Source organism: Condylura cristata, unplaced genomic scaffold (genome assembly GCF_000260355.1).
Source record: "Condylura cristata isolate star-nosed mole 26May11 unplaced genomic scaffold, ConCri1.0 scaffold00016, whole genome shotgun sequence".
Taxonomy (NCBI): Eukaryota; Metazoa; Chordata; class Mammalia; order Eulipotyphla; family Talpidae; genus Condylura; species Condylura cristata.
The window spans coordinates 33,886,457-33,912,189 of record NW_004567117.1 but is presented as its reverse complement, the minus strand read 5'-3'; the positions used below and the strand labels follow the sequence as shown (position 1 = coordinate 33,912,189).

Sequence of the window (25,733 nt, the reverse complement as noted above, 5' to 3'; positions counted from 1 at the left end):
AATTATAAAAATTAATGACATCTTCTAAATAAATATCAACAACAACCCCTCTAGGTTTTGCAATAGCAAAGATGACAAAGCGTCGAAAAGACTGAAATTCTGGGTCATGGCTTTGTTAGTCTAACTGATTTTAATGCAACCATGGTGAATTAGTAATTACTCATAAAAACAATTTTTGTTATGGGAATATTGACACTGACTATTCAGATCCAAATGGAGTAATTCAGCTAATAAAACATGATAAACCTTTTCAGTGAACTAATGACCATAGTTTATAACAGAAAGTGGCATCAAAGTACCAGTTTCTAATATTTTATTTCATAAATTGGGTAACAGGTAGACAATCATTCTATTTTTAACCTTTAAACTGTCACAGATACTTTTATGCTTCTATACTTTGAAATAGAAATGATAGGATAATGCATGTGTCGATTCCAGATAACATATTTACAGCTTTAAAATTAAAAAAAAAAAACACTTCAAAAGTCATTTATTTTGTATAACATGAAAGTTATACTAAGAACTGCAAATCAGACCTCTTTAACATGAGGCTCCTGAAAATGAATCAACAGAAATACAGAACCACTTTTCTAAATTCATTATAGACATGGTTTACCTGAACTAAAACTCATTTTAGCTTTTCCCTTTGGGTAGAAATTTAGCCTGCTGCTCTGACCTGATTCCATGGCCATGCTGGTGGAAGTACAGCTAATCTGCCTCAGATTATAAAAGGCTGGGGTATAACTAAACAAAAGGAACAGGGAATGTATGCAAACAAAGGATCAGGAAACAATTACACTAAATTAAAAAGACAAAATCAACAGGCAACTAAAAATCAGAGACATTCTGCAAGTGTGAAGGAGGGAGCAAAGCAGGAGAGGGAAGAACACAAGGGCTGTGGTGGTGGTGCCCGGGTGAAGTGGTGGCAGGATCTTCTGGAACTACACCTGAGTGGAGGAAGCAAGCACCAGACAAAAAGGAAGAATGATGTAAAATGTATTTAAAAAGGAAAAAAAAAGTTAATAAAAAAACAGAATTTCTCCCTTCCCCCCAAAAAAGGAAAGGAAATTTAGGCACAAAAGTGATACTGATCTGTAACATCACAGGTTGCATTACAGTGCAGGGCCAGCTGGTTGCCATTTTTATGCTGTTCTTGCTTAATGTTCTCTCTCTTTTGCTTTCTTGCTCTCATGCACACACACACACACACATACTGCTCAACATTTTCATGGAAAATATGGCCTACTTTCATTTAATCTGTTATATGCCTTAAAGAGGACTGACCTGTAATCATTTAGAAAAAGTATATGTAGACAAAGGAACCAAAGTCTTTGGTCAAAGGAACCATTATATTCAAGGTCATACAAACAAAAAAAATATTGAGGAGCTTAGAGAGCTTGTTAGTATAGAGTGTAACCATAAATATTATATTAAATATCAAAACTAATATTTTAAATATATTTGATGAATATTCATACTTTATCAAAAGTCATGTTAAAATGTGCATTTTCTGAAACAAAATTATTAGTGACAGAGTTGTCATACAAGGATTATATACCATTACCACATGTGTTTTATACCAGAGATACAAGGATGGCTTAACATCTGAAAACCACCACTTAACAATAAAAACAAGATAAAAACTGATCGTATTCATACAAATAGATGCTGAGAAAGAATTTCTTAAGATTTAGTTTCCATTTATGATGAAAATACTTGAAAAATGAGGGATGAATGGAACATGTCTCAAAATAATGAAGGCTACATATGATAAGTCTATGCCTCACCACATTCTCAATGGTGAAAACCAAAAGCTTTTCCATGAATAACTGGCACAAGCCCAGGGTGTCCACTCTCACCAGTAATACTTCACACAGTATTGGAAGACCCAGCTAGAACAGTTAGCCAAGAGAAAGACATAAAGTCTCTAAGTTGGGAAAGAAGTATAGCTATCATTATTATGCAGATGGCATAATAACAACCGTAGAGAAACCCAAAAATGCCACATAAAACTTTACATAAAACCGAGGCAGCCAGGTGGGGAGGGGTAAGAACAAGTGAGGGGAGCACACAAGGTGCTTCAGGACTGGGAAAAACACAGAGGTGGCACCTGAGTGGGGAGAACACTGAAGCACTAACAAGGGTGTAAGCAACTGGTATTGTCAGTAAAAAATGAATTGTTCGATAAGAGATAACTGGTTCTGTAGAAGTGTCTTTTTAGTTCTGCCCAATTTTATGGGGTGTTTCACTTTATTTTTGTTGAATTTCATCACTTCTTTGTAGGCACACTGGACTATGGTGATGGCACATGATGAACGCGTGGTGGGAAGTCCACAGCGGTTACAACTGAGATGAAAGGGGTGTGTGTGTGTGTATGTAAAGAAATAACTGATTTGTAGTAACTGTTTGCATTTAGCTCTGATATGTTGATTTGACTGAAATGCATAAAAGTAATAGGACTCAAACAAATGTAGCTGGAATGAGGCCTATTTTAATAGTGTTTTCAGAAGATTGTAGCCAGTGCCCTTTAAACTCCAAAACTCAATTAGTAGTTTCTTGAAAGTTAGCTGTGATTGTGGAACCTGACATATTTCAAGGAATATTTGGTACTAACATCTAAAATTCCAATGGGTGATCCTGCAGTTTGCAGTTTGAATAGCTCTTCATCCCTGCGCAATTTCATCCCATCCATCGATGGTCATTTGGGATGCACACTGACTCTTCCAAATATTGACACATTTAATTATGCAGTATTGAAAAAATCTCGTACGTTACTATCACCACCCATCCAATCAGGCATTTTAAGGCTGTAAAGCTGTCAAGTACCAGTGGCAAATATAAATTCTCCAAATTTCTATTTTTAACTTAAATTCTTGAATTTCATTCTTGGCTGCAAATACTGTTTTACTAAAACTGATGGGCTCACTTTGTTCAATTTTAAGAAAATGTCTAGCTACTACCCCAATCTGAATAGCTACACTTTTTCTGTTGATTGTACTTTCAAGTAAAAATAGTAGTCCACGAATAAAAATACAGTCAGCTTGAAATTCAAATGATTACAAAAGCGTTAACCTTTCAAAAACTAGTCTGATGACTTCCCCAGTTTTTCATACAGAACACTGAAAACATATGTAGTCAATGACTGAGATTTAATAAAATAATTGTTATTCTTTATCAATATATTATTATGTTAATATGGTGGGAAACACACAAAAACTAGTATCATTAAAATAGGTTTGACCTCATAGACCTTCTGAATACATCACAAGGAACATTTTGACAAATGATGTAGAAAGAGTAAAAAAAAAAAAAAAATAGCCATTCTTCTGACATTCAAAAGTCCATTTGCTCTGAACATGGAAATCATTTTACCTCTTTCAAGTAGAACTGATAAGTGTCCTTCTTCTTCTTACTGTTTCTCATCCTTATCCTCATCCCTTCATTTTCTTTGATTGTATTGCACTGGCATGTAATGCAAAGCTCAAATATTTCCATTCATTGCCTTTCAGCAATTGATCATTTAAAGTCAAGAAATATCTTGGATCATATAACCTGACCGAGAATTAATCGGAATTTCACATATTCAGAAAGAACTCATCTGTCTTCATGACCCATGCACTGTGGAAGCATGGGAAAGGGCTCTAGAAAAAGTTGAGAGAGAATTTTCTGCTTAAGAGCATTTCAATGAAAAAGGAATCTGAGATTATACCTGCCAGTTTAATTGTGTCTGTGATGCCAACTGGAGCTAGGCTTAGCTCTTCATTCACAGGTTTCACCAAATGTCTAGGGGCCACCTAATGCTACTTCCTTCCATGTTCGGTGAGCAGGTTGACTACATAAAGTATCCAAGTTAGGATTAATATTAAAGAAAATGATAATTCTGTAATTATTCCATGACATATGTGACAGGAGCTGTTCTGTATGAACTGGATTGCAGACTTACCCTTGGACGATAGTGGCTTTCTTTTCAATGGGGTCATTTTCCTAAACCGTTATTTAGTTAGAAACCTCAAGTCTAAGCATATAGATTCTAAAGAACAAGTAAGGCATAGTGAAATTTAATTATGGGTTGTTGGCATCTCTGTCAGCAAGGGGAAAGCACTGGTTTTCACAACTTAGTAACTTTTAAAATAACCAGATTGTGCTTATACTTTCTATGCCTTCTGAATGCAAGCCTTTTTTGTTGTTGTTGTTGTTGTTGTATACTTTTTGGTCTTTATTAAATTCCTGCCTATATGAGCTACTAAACATGTTTCCAAAGGGAAATGAAAGGGAACTATCGGCCACCATGAAGTACTTACTTTCTAGGATTTCTTCTCAGGCCTAAAAGTTACAAATTATTTTAACTTCACAAAGCCAGTTTTCTCTTTCTACTGATCACATGCGGGGTCCTTAGGCATCCCCTACCTAGTTGTTTTAGAAAATGAGGCAGGACTGCATGATTCAAACACAAGTAGATAATGTAATGTGTGTTTAGAATGAAAAGTTCCAGGAATCTCTTAACTCTGTTCAGAGTGTATTTTATTAAAAACTGGTCTCATCCAGACTAATCAGAGAAATCAAAATTTATTTATTAATTAGTGGAAAAACTTCATCTGGTCAAAAGCCAAGGGGCTTTGCACTGACGGGGAGGTGGGAGCCATATCTTAGCCACTACTATTTATCACGCTATGATGCTATTGATTTCCTCTATCATTTACACTGATTCAAGTACTAAAAATGACATCCCCATTCTGTAAATATTCCTACATCTGTTCACAGTTTCTAATTTTCTCCATGTACACACACATATTGCTATTTGTAGTTAAGAGTTTAGAGGAAGAAAAGAGAATGTCTATTCTTATCATTGGCTTATGGCTATATTACTGTCTCACGGGCAAATTCTTAGTCTCTCAGTTTCATTTTGTAGCAGAGATGAAGGATGTGATTTTTCATTTATAGATTTTTTTTTTTAATTTTACAGCTGACAGTAGAATCCCCAAAAACCAAGTGTTGCCATTATGATGTATCAAAGTTAGTTGAGGGATCCCAGAAATCATAATTTATATAAATGCACAAAGCAGCATTTAAAATTTCCAGAAAAGAAATGGATTTTTTATTCAAACTCTAGTTTTTGATGAAGAACCACAAGTATTTGAATTATTTCTCATTCCACCAGTATGCGTGAGTAAAGGTGTGCTCATAATTCATGAATAAACTGTTCATGTTCCTTGATGTCATCACGGACCACAGAAGGAAGCTCTGTTGGCCCTTTTATTATTTTTTGTGATTTCTGCACTCACACATTCAAGTTTGGCTTCTACGCACCCTTGAGGAAGCCTTTTTCATGTGAGTCAGGAAGATACCCACTCATCAGTGAGCCTCAGGGGCTGCTAAGTGTCGTATTCCTTATAAATGCAGAAGATCTCAGTTCCAAGAGACTTGAGAAAAAACAGGTTGTTCCCTTTTCAAGAGAACTTCATCCCTACAAGTCAGGATGATTCAAAGTACATTGCTTTTGTTTTCAAGCTTATGTAAAATAGTAACTTGTATGGAAGTGGGAGTAAGAAGATATAGTATCACTGTATCTTTTTAGGTCAAAAACATTTAACATTCTGGGTCAAAGATGAAAGAAAACCTAGTGGATTTACCAAGGAAGAGATCATTAGTGACAAGAGAACAACATTTATGGCAAGAAAAAGTGTAGTAAATGCTCCCATATTCTAAACACTTTCAAGTTGGAAGCCTGGGCCCTGGTGAAGCCCCCAAAGTTATATTAAGATCTGAACACTTTTATTTCTTAATTTAAAAACTAAAAAAGGGGCCTCCATGGTGGACGAGGAGTTAAGTCTCAGCTCTACCACTGCTTTGGTCTGAGTTTGACCCCAACCAGGGAGCTAACCCCTATGCCATGGCAAACCACTCCTGTCTCACCCACAGCTCCCCTCAGCAGTGCATTTCAGCAAACTAACTGTTCTACTCCCACACTGTCTCTGATGAATATTCTCACTTCTCCATACCCACAACTCTGGCCTAGACCCTAGTTCTTCTATGAATAAACAAGTAAACCAAAAAACTCAAACAGGAATTTTCTATTTAACCATAGAAAGTCAGCTTAGGTTCAGGCTTACTAACATAATGCGGCTGATGAACAAAGATTTATTAGACTTATTAACATAGACTATCACCTGTGACTGTCACATCTGAATGAAGTTTTAACACATGAAACACTGTTATCTCAGTTATCTTGCATTATAATTGAATTATAGTAACCAATCTCAATATAATATTGATTTCCATGTACGGTAATGCCATGGCTCCCAAAAATGACAGGAAAAGGTTACCATCTGGGGGTTGGGTAGGACCTCATAGCATAGAACCTGGTCAGTTCACTGCATGGACAGTTGCACACCAGAAAAGGTATCTCCCATTTTTTTGTGCCTCTTGTAAGAATACAAATCAACTTAAAAAAACAAACAATAGCGGGGTTCTCCCTGGTGGTGTAACAGGTTAAAGCACCACATTATGAAATTCTCTGAAGCCACTACAGCACCAGTTAGATCCCTGGCTGGGGAGATGATCCACATGGCTTGGCAGACCTCTTCTGACTCGCTTACTGCTCCCCTCAGCAGTGTACTTTGTCAATCTGCCTGTTCTGCTCCCACTCTGTCTCTGGTGAATTCTCTCACCCACCACACCTCTGGCCTTTACCCCAGTTCTTTAGGCATAAATAAATATTTAAAAAACAAAACAAAACAATACCTTTATTAATCTAAAAGTACAACCTAATATGTTTTGACAGTGAGTTTGGGGCCTTAATTACTGTATTTTAGAGTGGCCTTATAGAGTATGTCTAAGAAATAACCTCTTAAATGCTGGGATTTTAAAGGTATGATGAAATAATAAATCCTTGTAATGAGAATATTTGGAGAGCTTGATCTGATCCAATCTCTTCCTAACAGATAAAGAAACTATGGATTGTAGATAACATATTGGTAATGAAGATCAAATACTGGAAATCTAACCATCAAATACTTATTTTTCTAAGCCAGTGCCTCTTGCAATATTTCACATAGCAAAATAAGTGATGTCGATGAAAAGGTAAAAGTTTGAAAATCATGTGGTGATGACACAATTAGAGAGTAAATAGTTGCAGGAGACTGACTTCTAATCGATGCATTAAGGAAATGCAGAAATTGGGCAGTAGATAGATAATATAAAACACATAATTAACTGCCAGTAGATAAATGAATACTTAGATATTCAGTATCAAAATCAGATAATTTATTATTAGATAGTAATTTTGACATGAGAATCAAATTCTTTAAGACTGGAGCTACTAAAATGCCAAAGTAATTATAACAGCTACTAAGAGCTTAGCAATTCCAGACATTGCATTTGGCCTATTAAATTAGAGCCTCATAACCACACTATGAATTATATGCTATTATACTCTGCATTTTGCAACATAAATACTTTTATTCTTTTTTTTAATAAGCAGAGGAGAGAACAATTTCATATTATTTCCTAACTTTGATCTGTGAACTATTAAAAAGAGTTCATAGTACAGCACAGTTCATAGTATAGCATAAAAAAATACTGCATTCAAAACTAATCTGAGAAGAAAACAACTGTGGAAGAAGCCTTCAATGCAGTGTTATTACTAAGTATCAGGTGATAATCTGATCTGTCATTCATTCCTTTGTTTTTTTTTTTTGTTGTTGTTGTTGTTGTTTATGTGTATAAACTTATGTCATGGTAACCATTCCTCAAAAACTTTCAGTCAATAAAATTAAAAAGTCAAGTCTAAATTCCTGGACATAGATACAAGGTTCTCTATAAAGTAGAATCAAATTCTCATCCCATATTGATCATCTGCTGTTAACATTCTACAAAGGGTTATCTCCTAATTATCTAGAAAATTAATCAACTCTATAAATAGTTATACTTTTCTACCCAGATTAATTTATTCTTTGTTTATATTGATTTTTAAAATAGATATATTTACCTGAATCTCCCACTCCCTGCCTTAAGTCAGTGATCTGGCTACATGAAAATACTGTCTGGCTCTATGGTAAATTTATTTTTTTGAAGATTTATTTGTTTATGCATATAAGGACTGGCTAGGGAGCAAGGGGTAAGAGGATTCACCAGAAACAGAGTGGGGAGCAGAACAGGCAGGTCAACTGAAATACACTGCAGAGGGTAGACACAGGTGAGACAGGAGAGGTCTGCTGTGCTATGTGGGTCACCACATAGCACTGACTGGGATATGAACTCATGCTTCAGTGGGTATGGCTGGCTTCATAGTACTGAGACTTAACTCCTTGTCCCACCAGAGAGGACCCTCTGTGCTAAATTTAAAAACAAAATATTCCCCTACAAATCACTATTTTATAGAATTTATAAAAATGAATGGTACTAAGATAGTATTAATTTTGAAATATAAGCAATATTTAGTGAAACAAACATAAAATGTACCCACTGAGCCAATAGTTAATCCTTAATGATGAACAAAACTCAAACTATTTTCTTTAAAACTAAAAAAACAATTATGAATTTTGGAATGGTTTCCATTATCTTGATACAAGTGTTACAGATAAAAATCAGTGAAATATACTGAAGTCCAATTGATTCCATTAAAAGCCAATGCTTCTAATTATATAGATATTTAGTTCAGTTTTATCCAGAACCCACAGTCATATAGTGCAGTTAAATGGATGAACAATAGATTGAATTACCAATTGATCAATTAAATTAGGCTATTAAGAAAACTGAAATAAGAGTTCCAATGTATGGGCCAGTTATTTTAGTGAACCTCGTGCCCAAAGCAGGTTTATAATTCAGCAATTCATTCTATCATTTGGCACTAAGATGCAATGAGGACTGAATAAAGTGGACTTGACAATTGTAATGGCTACTTCCATCCCTCATATATTCTCCATCCCATACAATAAGACATTTTAAGCCATGTCAACTCTTACATCTCATTATCAATGTTTGAAAAATCAACTTCTCACTTTGTTGAAAATATATAATGCCACAGAAGCAAAAATTTTGTTTCTATTTTAAACACTAACAAGCTAACTGAATGTGTTATCAATGTCCCTACTTTTGAATGAAACAAGTAACTATTCATCTGGAAAATATGTAAGATAGGAACACCTCATTTGAAAAGCTGTAGCTCATTCTGGACACCGGAACAGCACTAACATGCTCTCGGAATCAGGGAAAAGTAGCAGTCTAGGTTTTGTCTGAGACTTGACTTCATTCCCAACGTCATCAGCCACATCTACCATGTTTCCAAGATGGGCCCTTCACATCTCTTTATCATCTGCATTTCCATATTCTTTCTGAGTCCATTTTACTAGCAGTTTTTGATCAACTGTCTCCTGGACTAATATGGTACATTACATTTACTCTTTCTTCCAGTTGGCCCCCTGCAACATAACCTGTGCACTCCTACATCAGGTAAAACAATACGAGCAGATCTTCTGAAAAAAAAAAAATTGCTTTTAGATCATTGTTCATTTCTGTATAGAGCATGCTTTCTCCTCTCAGGTGTAGCCCTGTAAAATTCCCACCACAGATTCACCTGTGCAGCACCACTTAAGCCCCTTGTATTCTTCCTGCCCCTGTTCCGAGACTTCTACCTCTTCCACCCCTGTAGGATGTCTTTGATTTATGTTGCCTGTTATTTTTCTGTGTGTATATTTTTCCTGATCCTTCCCATATATTCCATCCTACATTTTTCTTTTCCCTTCTGACTTATATCACTGAGTATAATCCCTTCCAGCTCCATGTTGCTGTGAATGCCATGAATTTATCATTTTTGATTGTTGAACAGTATGCTATTTTGTATATATACCACATCTTGATCCAGTCTTCTGTTTTGGGGGTATTTTGGGTTATTTCCATATCCATTTTTTTAAGATTTATTTGTGCATACAGAACTGGGGTACGGGCCAGAGGTGCAGGGGTGGTGAGAGGATTCACCAGAGACAAAGTGGGGAGCAGAACAGGCAGATTGATGAAGTACACTGCTGAGGGGAGCCATGGTCAGATCAGGAGAGTTCTGTCGTACCATGTGGATCACCTCGAGGGCGGGCTGGGATCAAACTCATGCTTAAGTGGCTTTAGCTTCTTAGTGCTAGGCTTTAACCTACTGCACCACCAGAGAGGCCTATTTCCATATCTTACTAATAGTAAATGGTGTTGTAATAAACATAGGGTTCAGGTTTTCTTTTCTATTTATGTTTTGTGTCCTTGGGGGTTTTAATCTCTTTGCTCTAGGATTATGTTGCTCACTTCTCCTGCTGCACATCAGCTACTTATTCTAAAGACTGGTACACTGGTGTCTCATCTAATGATGCTCTCACTTTCACTTTCCACTTTTACTACACAGTCTACTTGTTTTATCTGCTCCCTCCACTAGACTATAGTTGCCTTAGGACAATTTTTTGTTCCTAACAACTGGCATCATAGCAGATATAAAAGATGCATTCTTGGCCCTCACTGGTGGCACACTGGTGGCACAATGGGTTAAAGCACAGCACTAAGAAGCTAAAACCACTTCAGTGTGAGCTCAATCCCCACCCCAGAGGTGACCCATACGGCGTGGCAGACCTCTCCTGACCCACCCGCTGCTCCCCTCAGGAGTGTTCTTCATTAGTCAGCCTGTTCTGCTCCTCACTCTGTCTCTGGTGAATCCTTTCACCACACCCGTGCCCCAGTTCTGTATAAATAAATAAATGTATAAATACATAATTCTTTAAAAAAAGATGCACTCAAAAGTTTGTTGAATAAAGCATGTATCTACTTAATGAATAACCCAACACTGCATGCTAAAAAAATTGCATTTTAAAACCAGTACTGAATTCTTAAAATCTGAATTTCCTAGCTTAGTTCCTTGGTGATATTTGATAAGCTGATGTATAAATGTGGTGAGAAATGCATTTCACATAAACTTGAACAACTGCATTAGGTTACGCATTACAGGGGGTTACATAATTCCACACACATACACATTCATTCTCTGTATGGACTATTGAAAAACTATCATTAAACAAAATTGTGGAACTTCAAATTAGCATTTATGTTTCAAATTAATGCAACAAATACAGACTCCTTCAGCAAGTCATTTAAGTGGCCAATAGCACATGAGAAAAGTTGAATCAATTATTACAACTGTGTGTGCGTGCACATTTCTTACTCAGCTTCATAATACCCATCTGAAATTTATATTTGGATTGCTAAAACTTGAAGAAATAAAAATTGCTCATAAGCTATAATAAGACTTTCAGAAAATTTAGTTTCATTTCAGGTAAGAAGTACCCACAAACCTCTAAAATACACCAACATAGTCTTGATTTGAGCTAAGCTTACAGTATGAAATTTAGTTTAAATAGCCATGGCTTACAACACAAATGTGTTTCACAAGGTGAAAAAATAAGGTAAATGATGATTTCATGATTATGTACCTATGTCTTTCAAAACATTCCATTTCCAATTTAATATTTAATTAGCTCCTGTGTATTCTATTATACCAATGGGAAATAGACTTTTCACTCACAGTAAGATAGTAAAACATATTCTTGCCAAGTTTCTATGTGGCTTACCTATGATTGACTTACCAGATGCATTATTAAATATATGTGAATATAAATACTTAAAATTATTGTGTATCTAATGCATGCCTAAATAAGTGCAGATGTATTTGGGGAATAAATGCTCCATCTGCATCTGTCACAGTGTAATGGATGGATACTAAACCTGTTGCTGATGGTTATTGACACATTTAAGTAAGTTTCTTGGTAACTAATGGAGTAAAGCATACACAAAGGAGGTAAGACAAGTCTTTAGAGACATCCTTAAAGTATCTGGGAACTTTCACTTAAATTTCCAGTTAGTTTGGGGATGACTTAGGAGGGCTGCCCCTCGACACAGCTGAACGACCTGAGACAGCTACTCAAAATTCGTTGTCATACAGACACGAACCGCCATCAAAGCATCAATAGGGCATCTGTCAATCACTCAAATGTGTGCCTCCTTTGTCACTCACACAAGTGTATGTAAACCTTGTAAAGGAGATTAAAGGAGAAAATAGATAGCATACATAAGATTGTAGTAGTTATGGGAAGAGACAAGACCTTCGAGAATATCCAATCCAACCTGTGATTATTTAGAAGAGAAAAAGCAGCTCAGAGTACCCATGAAAAAGGGAGATGAAAGGTGGAGAGAATCAACTATCCCTATCATAACATCAATCACACATTGTAATTACTTATATGTCCATCCAAAACTCTAATAAGCCAGGTTCTTTGTCAGTTCTAGTTATTGCTATATCCCTCATACATTGTTCAATGCTTCTTAGAAATGGATGGGAAAATAAAAGTTTATTATTTGCTTGGGTAAGGTTTTTAACCTACTGGACCTCTTTGAAATGGAGATAATTATGGCTACCACATATACTCTTAACAGAGGAAAATGAAATAATAGCAAATAGTAAGGGAATTGATGCTGCAATGGAATGAGCAAATGAACTAATGAGTCATACATAAGGAAAATACCTGTTTCTTTAGGAACTTCGACTACAAGACATGAAAATAATAAGAAAAGCTTTGGTGTACCCTTATCTTACAGCTCAAAGAGATATAGGGAGAGAAAAACATAAAAACAAGATCTCAACAGCAACACAAAATTCACAGCTGCAAAATTTTTGCTACAGAAAAAAAATTGTTCAAACTATGCCAGATGATATAATTTTGAAAACAATAAAGAATAGGACAATACCTGATAAAATTCTGACTTCTGCTTCATTCCCTGCTCTTGAGCTGGCTGGATTCCGAGCTAAGCAGCGGTAGATTCCAATGTCCCCTGGCTGAAGTCTGCTGATTTGCAAAGCCCCTGAGGGCAAGACCACCACTCGGGAATCACTTGGGGTCAGGGTCAGGTCCTGTTGGTTTTTCTGCCAGTATATTGCTGGCATAGGCTCCCCGATAACTTCACACTTGAGTAGCACTGTGTCTCCCATGAAGGCAGTGACAGATTCTGTCTGGGAAAGAAACCTTAGTGGTCCTAGGGGAAAACAAAGGGAGTGTAACTCTTAGATAAATGTCAAAAATCACCAACAAAAATAATCGCACCATCAATTTTCATAGAAAACTATTTCACAAGTATTCTCAAATTTCATATCATGTGCTCCTTATATTTAGCTTACCGTTTTATTAGTACTGGTTAATCAAGTAGTGTAAAATAAATACAGAAACATAGATCACCCTAATTTTACAGAAACTGAGGCCCAGAGAAGAGAAATTCCACATGCACGTTCATCTATAGATTATGTGTCTTTGAGCCACAAGACAACTGAATCTGCTAAATAGGAAACTGCATCAACATGCCATATAGATTAAGTGCAGGCTACCACCACTCACTCCAGCTACTTCAACAGAAACCACACAAATGGATCTGTAACCTGGAGATGCAATAATAGTGTTGCTCTTCGCTAAGAATGACCAATTACAGACTATGCTGAAACATGCATATTGATGCACATGCTAATTACTCAGTTGAAATTGCTCCTACATGTAGGTACCAAAAGTACTCATCTGATTCTCAAGTTAAAGAAAGATCTAGAATCTGTATGATGACGCTGTCTCAACACTACATGTGTGTCCTATAGGGGGCACCAGTCACATGCTTAATTTATCCTTGTGAAGCTATCAGGATTCAGAACTGTACTGGAATTTACCAGTGAGTGAGGTCCAAAAGAAATCCGTTACCTTGTGCACTGACTCAAAGTCTGATTTCTGGGCTATCTGCAGTGTCTAGACTTTGAATCAATTTAAAAGAAGGGACATTTATCTACTACGGATTGGTGTTGATACAATTTTAAAGCATGGTTTAAACATGGCTTAACTGAGCATGTGTTATAGAAACTACACAAGGCAAAACTGCAATGAGTAGTGACCGGATATTGTGAGGGCTCCCTAAAACATTTTAAACAAATTCGTGGCACTTTTATTAAATAGTTTCCTTCTAGGCCTTACTTACTACTATTATAATTTATCAAGTGGAGTATTTCATGCAACAGAGGTAATAATAGAATATATTTGATAATTCGATGAAATAGCTGAATACACATCATATAAAATGCTAAGATTTTTGTTTTGTATCTGAATATATTACTCAAAAAAATGGACCTGCGACATTTAAGTGCACAGAGTAAAATATGGAAAAAAATTCAAACTGATACTCAACAGTTGGTTCCTTTACATGAACTTCATCGAGCTGAAAGAATCATATATGAGTATTCATGGTGCATATAATTAGAATTAGTGGAAATGGATACTATTTCACATGTTTATTCAATATATACTCCAGATGTCCTTAAGCAGGGATCAGAATTTATCCTATTTATAAATAAATGATGTAATGTTTTAAATCTTCAAAGAGTTGATTATTTGTCAAGAGTGAGAATTTATCACATGACTTGTAGCTTTTTCTTTTTTTTCCCTACAAAGGAAACCCTACACATCAAACAACAATTTTGAGGTAACAAGGCTCTGTAGATCGGGTCAATGCCCCAATACTGTGCCCAAGTTCAGCACTCACATCTCACGTGGTATAACAAATTGGCAATAATATTATCAGAAGAAGTTATAGGCTATCAATTTAGTACTGTATTTTCAAGGCATGAGTATGAGCACCTAGTAGCGAACATTAAACTCAATGTAACTCGTAAGAATGAAATACAGTATTTTCAGAAGAGCCATTTAATGCTCTAATGCAAAACAAACAATCAAGCTTCATTCAGAGAAAATACAGGCATAATTTCAACTAGGTCTTCATGGAAAAATAGTTACCTGCTGAATAGAAGGCTGTTTGCTGAAAAAGCCTGGTTATTAGATCCCATCCAATCCACTATAATTGTAGTACAAAGAATCTTTCCATCTCTATTCTTTTTTTTTTTTTTGTAAAAATTCATCCCAAACAAATTTCACTCAGCAAATTGACATCTGAAACATCCTTTCATGTTGTGTAGTGTCCAAGAATCTAGCAAAGCACCTTTCAAGCTCATCTTCCATACTCCCACAGAAGAATTCTGGCATACCAAACTGATGAATGCCTGAATCACAGCTTCTTCTTGATTCTTTTTCTCAAAGCTGTAGTCTACTTTAAGGCTGTTTTACAACCAGCCCAAGCAGGGTAGGTTCAATGTTGGATATAGGGATTTGAAAGAGAATTTTGGAGTCCATGGCATAATTTTCACAGGTTTTAATGGTGAGCAGGGGAATGAAGCCAGCAGGGAGACAGCAACTTGAGGCCCCCTCCCCCAGGGTGACGCTGCCCTTTTATACCCTTCCAACTAGGCACAGGTGTGCACAATTGCACATGCGTACACACCATACTCAGGTTTCCATAATCAAGCCACACGTCTTCCATGTTAACAAGATCAAGGCCTCAGGTGATAGATAGCCATAGAGGCAAATGGCATAAAAAGAAAGAAAGAAAAAAAAAAGAATAAATTTCATTTGTCCAACAAAGGCCATGAGTCAAAAGGAAAAATAAAACACGTTTTATTTTTACTGGTTACTGGAAATTATCTTTCAACCTTTTGAATTTTTATAGTACTCTTAACTTACAGCTAATATGACATGGTTGACATATAGGGTTGACTATATAAATAAAAAAAATGAAAGTGTTTGCATATGAAAGTGTTTGCATATGTTTTTTCAGTATTTTATGTTGAGCAAATACATCAAATATCGACTGAAAGAAAAAGATTCACAAATATTTGCTAAGGTTCTATGTGACTCTAAATACTTAAATGGAACATTACAGACATGTAAATGTTAGTAACTGCATTCAAGTGTGAAATCTTTCACTAACATACTCTGGCAGTTTGGGATGGTGAATAAGAACCTACTTGGGGTACCGGGACACTGGGGTGACTTCTTGGCTTCGCCAATGTATTATCTGATGACTCAGTGCAAGGTGTCACTTATATTATTCAAAGCACATTTGTAACTTACCTTATGTATTCCTCATAACAGCCCATTAAATAAATATGAACATTTTCACTTTATAAGTAGAACTGGAATGGGAACAAAACTTATATAAATATTTATGCAATGTATGTCAGTTTTTTAAATGTTTTACTATTGAATTGTATTTCTTAAAATACATTTTTTCCCTCTGATCTAAGTAAAAATGGCCTCAAGAGAAGTTTTTTCCACTTATCAGCCTATTCCACCATCCCCCTATTCTTCAAACACCAAGTAGCCACACAGTTGTGGATGAACTCCATTGATTAGTAAGTAAATTCTGCCCCAGACTGAAATCTCATAGACCAGCTTAAGCCTGCAGTACCACACACAACACACAAACCTGTTTTTGGTGTTCTCATAAAGGCTTTTCATGGTTAGCCTTGGAGAAGGTTATTTTCACAAATTAATTCCATAGAGCCATTTCCCACCTTCACTCCTCGTATGGCCCAAGAGGTTAGAAAACTTTACGGGGAAACCCTGACTTGTGGAGATAACCCTGTGCCTGCTCACTTAGCCGTTTACACAGCACCCAGCACCTCCAATCTTGAACCAAAACACACACCTATTACTGTGCCATCAGTTCAACACAATGGAATATTATTCAGTGTCACAAATTGTAAGCTCATGCCATTTGCAGGAGTTATATGGGTGGAACTGGAAGGCCTTATTCTAAGCAAATTGAGGCAGAAGGAGAAAGAATGGCACCAGGTAACTTCACTCATAGGTGGAATCTAAAGAAACTAAGCCAGGGATCAGACAAAGATGAACTGTAAGACTGACCCTGGAAAGCAGACTGTAGATCTGACTTATTCAAAATCTTATATTGTGGAAAAAATAAATAGGACATAGAAAAACAAAATTAATACACAGACATCCATTTAAAACAAAAAAAAAGGAAAGACATGTTGTTTGCAATATGGGAAATTCTATGATACTTCCATCCTATCCTTTGCCTTAGAAATTAAAAGTACAGGCACTTGTAATTCAAATTTCATAGGATACTCAGTAAAAGTGCCTGGGATTCAGCATCAGAAATTCTGTGATGTCAAGTATCCTAATTCAAGTTGTAGAATAAGTATTAAGTACTATTAGCAAGAGCTGTATATGTTACATGCCACGGAGCAGTAGTTCTCATGGTGTTTATTTGGATTTCTGTAAACATAATTCCCATTATTTTCTAATGCTAATTTTGGCCCTAAAATAATTCATTAAGTGTTGATTTATATAGGCTCCTTTGATAAATGTTCCTCCAGGCCTGCTAAACAGCTACACCCACATTCTCTTCTAGAACATTTATTAAGAACCCATGCAAGGAAGAATGAAGATTTTAATCTTTTCATCTCTTCAGTAATATAGTATTTCATATATGGGATTTAAAAATGCCCCCATAGTTCAAAATTATTACTTCCTCAGAGAGGCCTCTACCAAACCCACTGAGAACTGGATGTCCCTATGTCTACTCATCATCACTTACTTTGATTATACTTAATTTAACTAAAATATTCAATACATCATCTTCCCAGCTAATCTGTAAAATCCACAGAATCTAGGCTGGGTCTATTTCATTCTCTACTTTTAGCTCTGAGCACAGTACATGGCACATAATTGCCTTCAGTTATTTGTTGAATAAAGCAAATATGTATTATTATTAAGATAATTAGTTTATGCATATATATCAGGTCCCATATCCTGGGAACTTTAGGAAAGATTACAACTGCTAAGGGAGCATCAAGAGAGGGAGAAAACATGAGCTTCCCTGGTAGCACAGGAGTTAAAGTCAGTGCTATCAAGCTTTTTTGCCTGCCTCTACTGCAAGCGTTCAATCCCCAGCCAGGAAGCTGACCCATGTGGTGCAGCAGACCTCTGCTGTCTTGCCTGCTGCTCCCCTCAGCAGTGTACTTTAGTCAACACACCTGTTCTGCTCCCCACTCTGGTGAATCCTTTCACCTCCTGGCATCTCTGGCCTACAGCCCAGTTCTTCTATACATGAATCAACAAATGTTTAAAAAAAAAAAAAAACAAGCTTCAGTGCTTGGCCTTTCCTCAGTGGAAGAAATGAAATAATCATTGTTTCCCCACTGATAAAGTAAAGAGTACTGTTTACCTTTTTTTCTGATTTTATGGTGGAGGTGAATTTAATCCAGATGTAGGTTTATCAGTGCACATTATACTTAGTGGAAGGATGAAGAGACACCTTCTTGTCAGTCATGTGAAGTCTCCCTCTCTCTCTCCTTGAAACCCACAATCCCTAAGCACAGACTAAATAACACCATTCTACACCATTATTTATTTTTTAAAGATTTATTTATTTATGCATACAGAACTAGGGTACAGGCCAGAGGTGTGGAGGGTGAGAGGATTCACCAGAGACAGAGTGGGGAACAGAACAGGCAGATCGATGAAGTACACTGCTGAGGGGAGCAGCAGGCGGGTCAGGAGAGGTCTGCTGCACCATGTAGGTCATCTCCGGGGCCGGGTATCGAACAGATGCTAAAGCTGCTGCCGCTAGCTCTGCAGTGCTGTGTTTTAACATACTGCACCACCAGGGAGGGCCCCTACATCATTATTCTTTAGAATTCTCCACACACATGCTATTAAATTGATTGTTCTTTGCCTAACATACCTGATTCTGTTGTGATTGTCCATCTAGCTTGAGAAAAACCCAGAAGTGTATGGAATGATTTCTTTGTGCTCTGACACCCTATAAGTTTGCATTTTAAATGAGAGCTCCCCTTCTTCCCTCAAATCACTTTTCTTGGGGCCCTTCTGACCAGAGGTGCAGGGGCAGCACCACCCAGGTGGAACAGCCTGAGCACAGGCTGCAGCCATCAGTCAGGCTCCAGTCCATAACGTGCTTCCTCCAGAGTTAACCACAACCAAACTGTTGGCTGTCACTAGGGCAGCAGAAATGTGCATAGCAAAAGCAGCAAACATTTTTCATTTGGGCTTTTTCTTTGTGATGTAAAAAAAAAAAAAAAGGTAAAAAATCACCATGGCAATGAATAAAAAGCTGCTAAATCTGCAGGGACATCAAAAGTGTTAGGCTCTCAGAATTACAATAATGAGAACAATACTCTCCCTCTTCCCTCCTTTCTGTGCATACATGCAACACACAGGCTAAGAGAAATCTTTCCATCACACCCAGAGCGAGAAAGTTTGAATATCTTAGACATACACTCTCATTCATTTAACTCTACACTGCTTTGATTTTTAAGGAGAAGTGGAAATGAAGCATTTCAGAGCCTGGTTTATGCCAAGACTCTCTACCTCTGGGGAGGCCTCTCCTCCACCCACACAAGCCCAGATAGAGTTCTAGTCCTTCTTTTAAATTCTAATCTGAAAATGGCACATTCTTCCGATTTGCCCTCTAGCCTCTTTGGCAGCCAATCTAGAGCCCCATCTCCTCCTACAGAAAGTCTAATTATTTAGTAATTAAAGTTCATTTAATAAAAACAAGACTTATCAATTGGGGGACAGGCCTTGGGGTTGGAAACATGCCTTGCTTTTAAATATTCAGCAGCATGGTAATAGTATTCTACAACCACAGAGGAGAGCTGCTTTGTTTCCTCCAAATTGAAGCCCAAAGGCTATGTCCCTTCAAAGCCAGACCTTATTTGACTCTTTTAATTCTGAAATTAGCTGGGGGTAGGGGGAGCAGCATAGAGGTAAGCCAAAGAAAAGTCTGGAATTAGTCCTTGCCAGTAGCCAGAAGACCAACATGGGATTTGTGGGATTTTTTTACAGACTTTTTTTCTGTCTGGGTATAGCCCTCTGGGAGTTATCGTGTCCGTCTTTATTTTTTTCTTCCAGGTTTTTGTTTATATTTCTGCTTCTTTATTTAGAGAAATAATATAATTACAGGTCCTTACATGGCTGGCTAAAGAGCAGCCATTGAAATGTGTCAAAACGAGTCTTGGAGAGGTGTCTGATGAATGCCGACATACTCACTCAGTGTGTGATGGCTGACAAACATCCCTGAGTCCAGTTAGCTGAAACTCAGAGAAGAACATAATGGAAAAAGAAAAATCTGGTAGGCAAGTCTCAGTTTGCTTGCTGAGCTCTGCAATTTTTGCAACATACAATGAACTGATTTCGGGGGGGGGGGGTTTAGTCAAGGAGAACCATAATCTGGTAAAGGGTAAGTCTCTCTAAATCATCTCTGGGGTTTTTTCAATAGAAGTATCCAGAAGAGCTGGCACTACCCCCATCTTTGAAGAGTGATTGTATGTAAGACTTCAAACAGGTGTTCACTTGAGGCCTCTGGACATGTAGTGGATCATGAGCCAGTTTGAGCTCTTGACTATCACAGCTCATCTCCTGTTCCACTAGATTCTTGGCCTTCAAATGGATTATTCTGGTGTCTCCAAGTTCTGGCTTCTTGTGAACATCCTCAAGTTCTTGGGCAGTCAATGGGGAGTTTCATAAAAATTAAGAAAGAGTGTCTTATTTGAAGAGTGACATTTTAAAAGGTACTATAGAGGATTATTCAGGGAACCCCCCCGTTGGGCTTCAGGCCCCACCCACTTTCCTTGGGAGGTCTGCAAATATGAAACAATCCCCAAGGCCTAACAGCCCTGCTCCTCTCTTTATTCAGCAATCAGTCAGGGCAGAGTTGGCCCTTCAAGATTTTTGTTAATTTCAGGGTCAAGAGAGGAAGTCTGGAGATAAATTTTCATAGAAGGAAGCCTGTTAATAGCTTTTCTTTCATCCATGTGAGTGATTGTATATATAATACTTATTTCCTAGCACAAGATTAAATAATAAAGAGAGCTTTAGTACCTCTTCAAACTCACAATGAATTGTCTACCTGGATATAGACCCCTCATAAAATCTAACCAAATTATACAGAACATCAATGTCATTATTCCACATGAAGATTAGAATAGACTCCTTCTTACAGAAAGAGCTAGACAGCAACTCCTGTATCTTGGAGGCTTTCTTTCCACTTATATAAGCTGTCATAGCTCTGATGACTGTAACCGGGTCTTTTATTAGTATAGAATGTATTAAACAAAATGGAAAGTCTTATTTATAATGGAGGTCAATTACTTTACTATAATCTACTTTTTTCTTTAACTGTTGACTTCACTGTAAGATTTTCTATAGGAATTCTTGAAAGGACACACTTCTAAGGTACACCTCTGATCATCAATAATCAAAATCAGAAAGCATAAATTAAAATAACACAACACTTTAGCTTATAGTGGTTGCAAGAATTTTAAATCATAACAGTGCGTTTAAAGTATACATTGATATGCAGCCTTCCTCTTCTATGTGAGTGTTTCTATGAAATATTTGCAAACCAAAATACTATAAGATAAGGAATTACCACTAAATAAAATGGAAGATTTTTTGAGTATTCCCAGATTCAAAAAATAATTTACAAAATAGCCAAATAACACATAAACCCTGAACTAACACTAACAAGTAATAAAAGCAGATGTGATATAAAGGCATTCCCAAGGAAGGCACCTTCAGTGCCTGCCACAAAACAAACACCGAACACTATTTTATTGTTTGCCTTTTGTTATAAAAATGCCAGTCCTGTTCTGATTTCTTTTGCTAATGAGGTACTAAGGTAGGTCTTTTGTAAAAGTGAAGTGGATTAATTAGATATTTTGAAAAGCAGGGGGTGATCCGTAGGTCCATCTATAGGTATTATATGCAATATGACAAGATAGAGCATAATAAATTAACCGTAAACTCCCTAGGAATTCATCCACAAGTATATGACAATAGCTAAATATAAATATAGAGATGGTTTTATATAGCACATTGCTATTTAAAATAGAGGAAAAAAAGCACTAGTATACAGTTGATTAGTTAAGCACACTATGGTATAATCACTATTCTTGTCATTGTACAATGATATAAAATTGTTAATAAAATTTTCTAAATGAAGAAAAATTCTTTTTCTCTGTTTTCTAAAACAAGTGTATCTTAAAATATACACAAAGGTGTTTGGAAAATAATTTCACCACTCAATTCAGGGCATTATATTCAAGACAAATTGCCAGTAAATATTCATGAGTATATTGATTTCATAAAGAGATGTTTATCTCAGCAGACTTTGAAAATAACTTTATTTATATGCTCTATGTTGCAGATAAAATTATTACAAAACCAGAAATTGTTTTATAATCAATAATAACGAATAATTTTACAGAATTCAGGCTCAGGCTTTCATCAAGCTCAAGTCCCATTATGCATGACTAATAAATGTTCACAACATTCATGAAAGTTGATTATGAATGTGGCTGATATTTGTCAGAACGCTTGCAAATTTTACTTAATTAAACTGCAGGCAAATCATCCAAATAACAGAAAATCTGTATGATATTAATGTCTGATACATTGTCTAACATTGTGCCATTGTCACCTACCTTCCACACTTTATCAGCTCCCCGATAACCTTTCCCAAATCCCCAAAGCTCTGATTGTACCATCTAATGGGAATTTCCAAATTATTCATTCAGTCAAACAGCCAGTCAATGTGAGGGCAACGGTATGTGGGCCATGGTATGGCTCGCTATACAGCATAATAAATTAACCCTAAACTCCATTTCTAGGAATTCAGCCACAAATATATGACAATAACTAAACAGAAATATAGAGATAGATTTATCTAGCACATTATTATTTAAAGCAGAGAAACACACGCACACACACTATAAAAAGAATCCACACAGCCTGTGCTGTTTATTACCTTGGGTGGGAGTCACTTTCTCTGTCTTAGGCTCATTGCCCTTTTGTTCTAATTAATTATGTGTGTCAATGGTCTCAAGACACATTCACCTTCAATATTTCAGGGGGTCTTCACTGTGCTGCAAGAAGGCTACAGTTGGCCAGGTGCTCGGCATCAACTAGGAGAACCCACTGGTCATGGGGGGCCCTCGTGGGAGCTGACTTGTTTCTCTGTGGGAGGCAGTGCTGTTCCAGCTAGTGTTGGTGCTTACTATGCTGTGCTTTCTTTGATGGCAGTGATCCCAAGATGAGGTGGGCAGAGGTGCCTGGAGTCCTTCCCTAGCACCTGGAACAATGTTCTTAAGCCACAGCTTGGGGAAGTGAAGTATCAGTGGGAATGGAGAAAAAGTCTAGACATATTTTGAGGCATAATCACAAGGATTTTTCAAAGACCGAGTGTGGCTTGTGAGGGAAAAGGAGGGTTTAAAATGAGCGTGGATTTCCAAATAAAATATTTAAATTGTGATGAGAGGTTTCTGCTTGGAATAGATGGGTAAATATGGAGGTACAGAGAAAAGCAAGAAAAAAAGGGAAAAAAAAATGCAGAATTGAAAGCCAAACCATAGGTGATTAAGTAGGTTACTGGAAAAAATAATCTTCAAAATTAATTCTACTTTTTAAAGTTATATAACTGTGATTCTGTCTATTATTTTCTACCCCATTTATCAACTCCTGCTTTACAATGATGGATTTGATGTCAATGTCTACATATTTCCCTAAAATTATTCTATAAACTTCTCAGAGGCTACGAATAAGATGTCAATTGCTTTATATTCTCTTTTGCCCAGCACCACACTGTTGTATTACTATGTGGTCAATGGCTATTGATGGACTGATTATTGAAAGTGCTCTTTTTCATCTGTATACTTTATACAATCTTTCTTTCCTCCAATAATCATTTACCATAATTTCCAGAATTCAATAGTGGTTTTATGAGAGAAAATATGAAGATAAATAAATTTCACATTTTTCACATAAAGCTAGTTGAAAGCTTAGAGAGCAAAAAAGCCAATAATTTCATTTTACAGAAAAATGTTGTATGAAATTAATATTTTAACCCATTTCCAATTCCTTTCCCAATTTTTAATATCAGAAACTCTAAATCTGAATAGATGTATCTGACATATTTTCATGTGTGTGTGTGTGTGTGTGTGTGTATGCTTATTGTGTACTTTTATAGTCAAATGCATACATATACCCCTCTATATTTCATGTGAGTTTATGTTGTGAACCTTGATATTCAGAATCCTATTTAAATATAGGGAGGCTAGACATAGTGCCTACACATGTGTAAATCAGCAAACTACAGGAAACAACATATCTTGCATCTCCCACAAGAAATGATGTTTCTTCTGCAAGTGGAACTGAGAAGATTCTACAGAGGGTGTTAATCCTGGACTAGGGAAGTGCAAACAGTTCTCACCATCCATGCACTCTCCAATCTACCTTCTCTGTCCTTTTGTTTTGCACAAATGCTGTTGGGATAACTGTGTGCTTTTGTTTGTGGTCAACCTTGTCTACATGCAAAGATTTAGAGTTGATTATTGGAATGGGTAGGGAATTAATTGATAGACAACCATGTATTCATTGGGCTTTGTTTTTAGTTATTTGAAGATAATTTTGTCTGAAATAATTAACAGGATTTCTTCATTTTATATATATATATATATATATATATATATATATAATTTCCTCTTTATAAAACAACACTTTCCACACTTGTCCCTTTACACTACTTTTTAAGTTATTAGAACTTAGACCTAAAAATAAGCTGACTCCAGCTCAATCATTTAGAGAAAGGGTAATAGTCTTATAAATTATGAACTTGTCCATAATACAGATTTCTTAATATGATTCAAGCTCATCAGAGAAGATACCTTATTATTCACACCAAGCTGAACTGCTAATTTTCAGAGACAAATGCACCTGTGGAAAAAGAAATCATATCTTTAAATTGTATTATCCACTGACAAGACCACATACTGTTTTGTCCTTGTTGTTAATACAGAAATCAGAGGGTGTAAATCTCTTTATCTTCCTGTCAGCACTTCTGGCCAGGGTGTTAATGGCCTGCAGCCAGGAAGTTGTATAGGCTTCCAGCCAATCAGCAATGAAACCATTTAATCGGATTTTCAAACAGGAAACACAAGTTACAATAGAGAGGGTGGGTTTAGGGGCTCAGTATTAATGCATATATATAAAAACCTACTTTAAATCTCTAATTAAAACAAGGGGGAAATATCTTAATTCTTTGTGATATAAAGCCAGTAAAAGAGATTCAATTTCTTTATTAAATGAAAGCTAATATTACTGACTGAAAATACATTATCATAGTTTGAACAGATTTATTTTTAAAGGCAAAACCCAGCCTCTCTCTGCCAAGATGAAAGAATTCTAGTTTCTCTAGAGAGAAGCATCAGAAAGGCTCCAGCCTGTAAAAGTCAACACATCTAAGGGATTTAGTCTGACATGGAAGCTGTAAATGATTTGGTTCTAATACAAACTGGATGGTCATGATTATATTAATAATCACCAATACCAAATGGGCAACACATGGAAATTCCATACATAGGTGTTCTTAAGGGGAGAATTAGGAAGTTGAGATGAATAATTGCCTAAAATATATGAAAATAGATGTTCTCTGATATTCACCAGATGACATCAATGATTATATAAAAGCATCAATGATTATATAAGTTAAAACAATAGGAGACAAGTTCTAAAAGCATATGTTTGTATGGTTAATTTTTTCAAAGTCTTAATTGCTAAGTATTAAACTGAACATATTTATCTTTTGTTGAAACTATATCTGCAGCGAATATGACACCAGTGGAGAAGATACAATATAAAGCACTAAGCAAAACAAACAAACAAACAAAAAAACCCACAGAAAATAACAAGTCTGACTCTCCATTTCTACAGATATATACTCATGATCACTGATGATTTTTTCTGATTTTT

The 25,733-nt window shown here is 36.3% G+C and overlaps 1 protein-coding gene across 1 annotated transcript in view; it reads right to left on the bottom strand.

Moving 5' to 3' along the window:
• DCC (DCC netrin 1 receptor) overlaps positions 1-25,733 on the bottom strand; it is a 977,719-nt gene that overhangs the window by 494,738 nt on the left and 457,248 nt on the right. Inside the window, exon 3 of the mRNA XM_004683911.1 lies at positions 12,772-13,056. Within this exon, the coding sequence (XP_004683968.1) occupies positions 12,772-13,056 (285 nt within the window). The remainder of the gene's footprint in view (positions 1-12,771; positions 13,057-25,733) is intronic.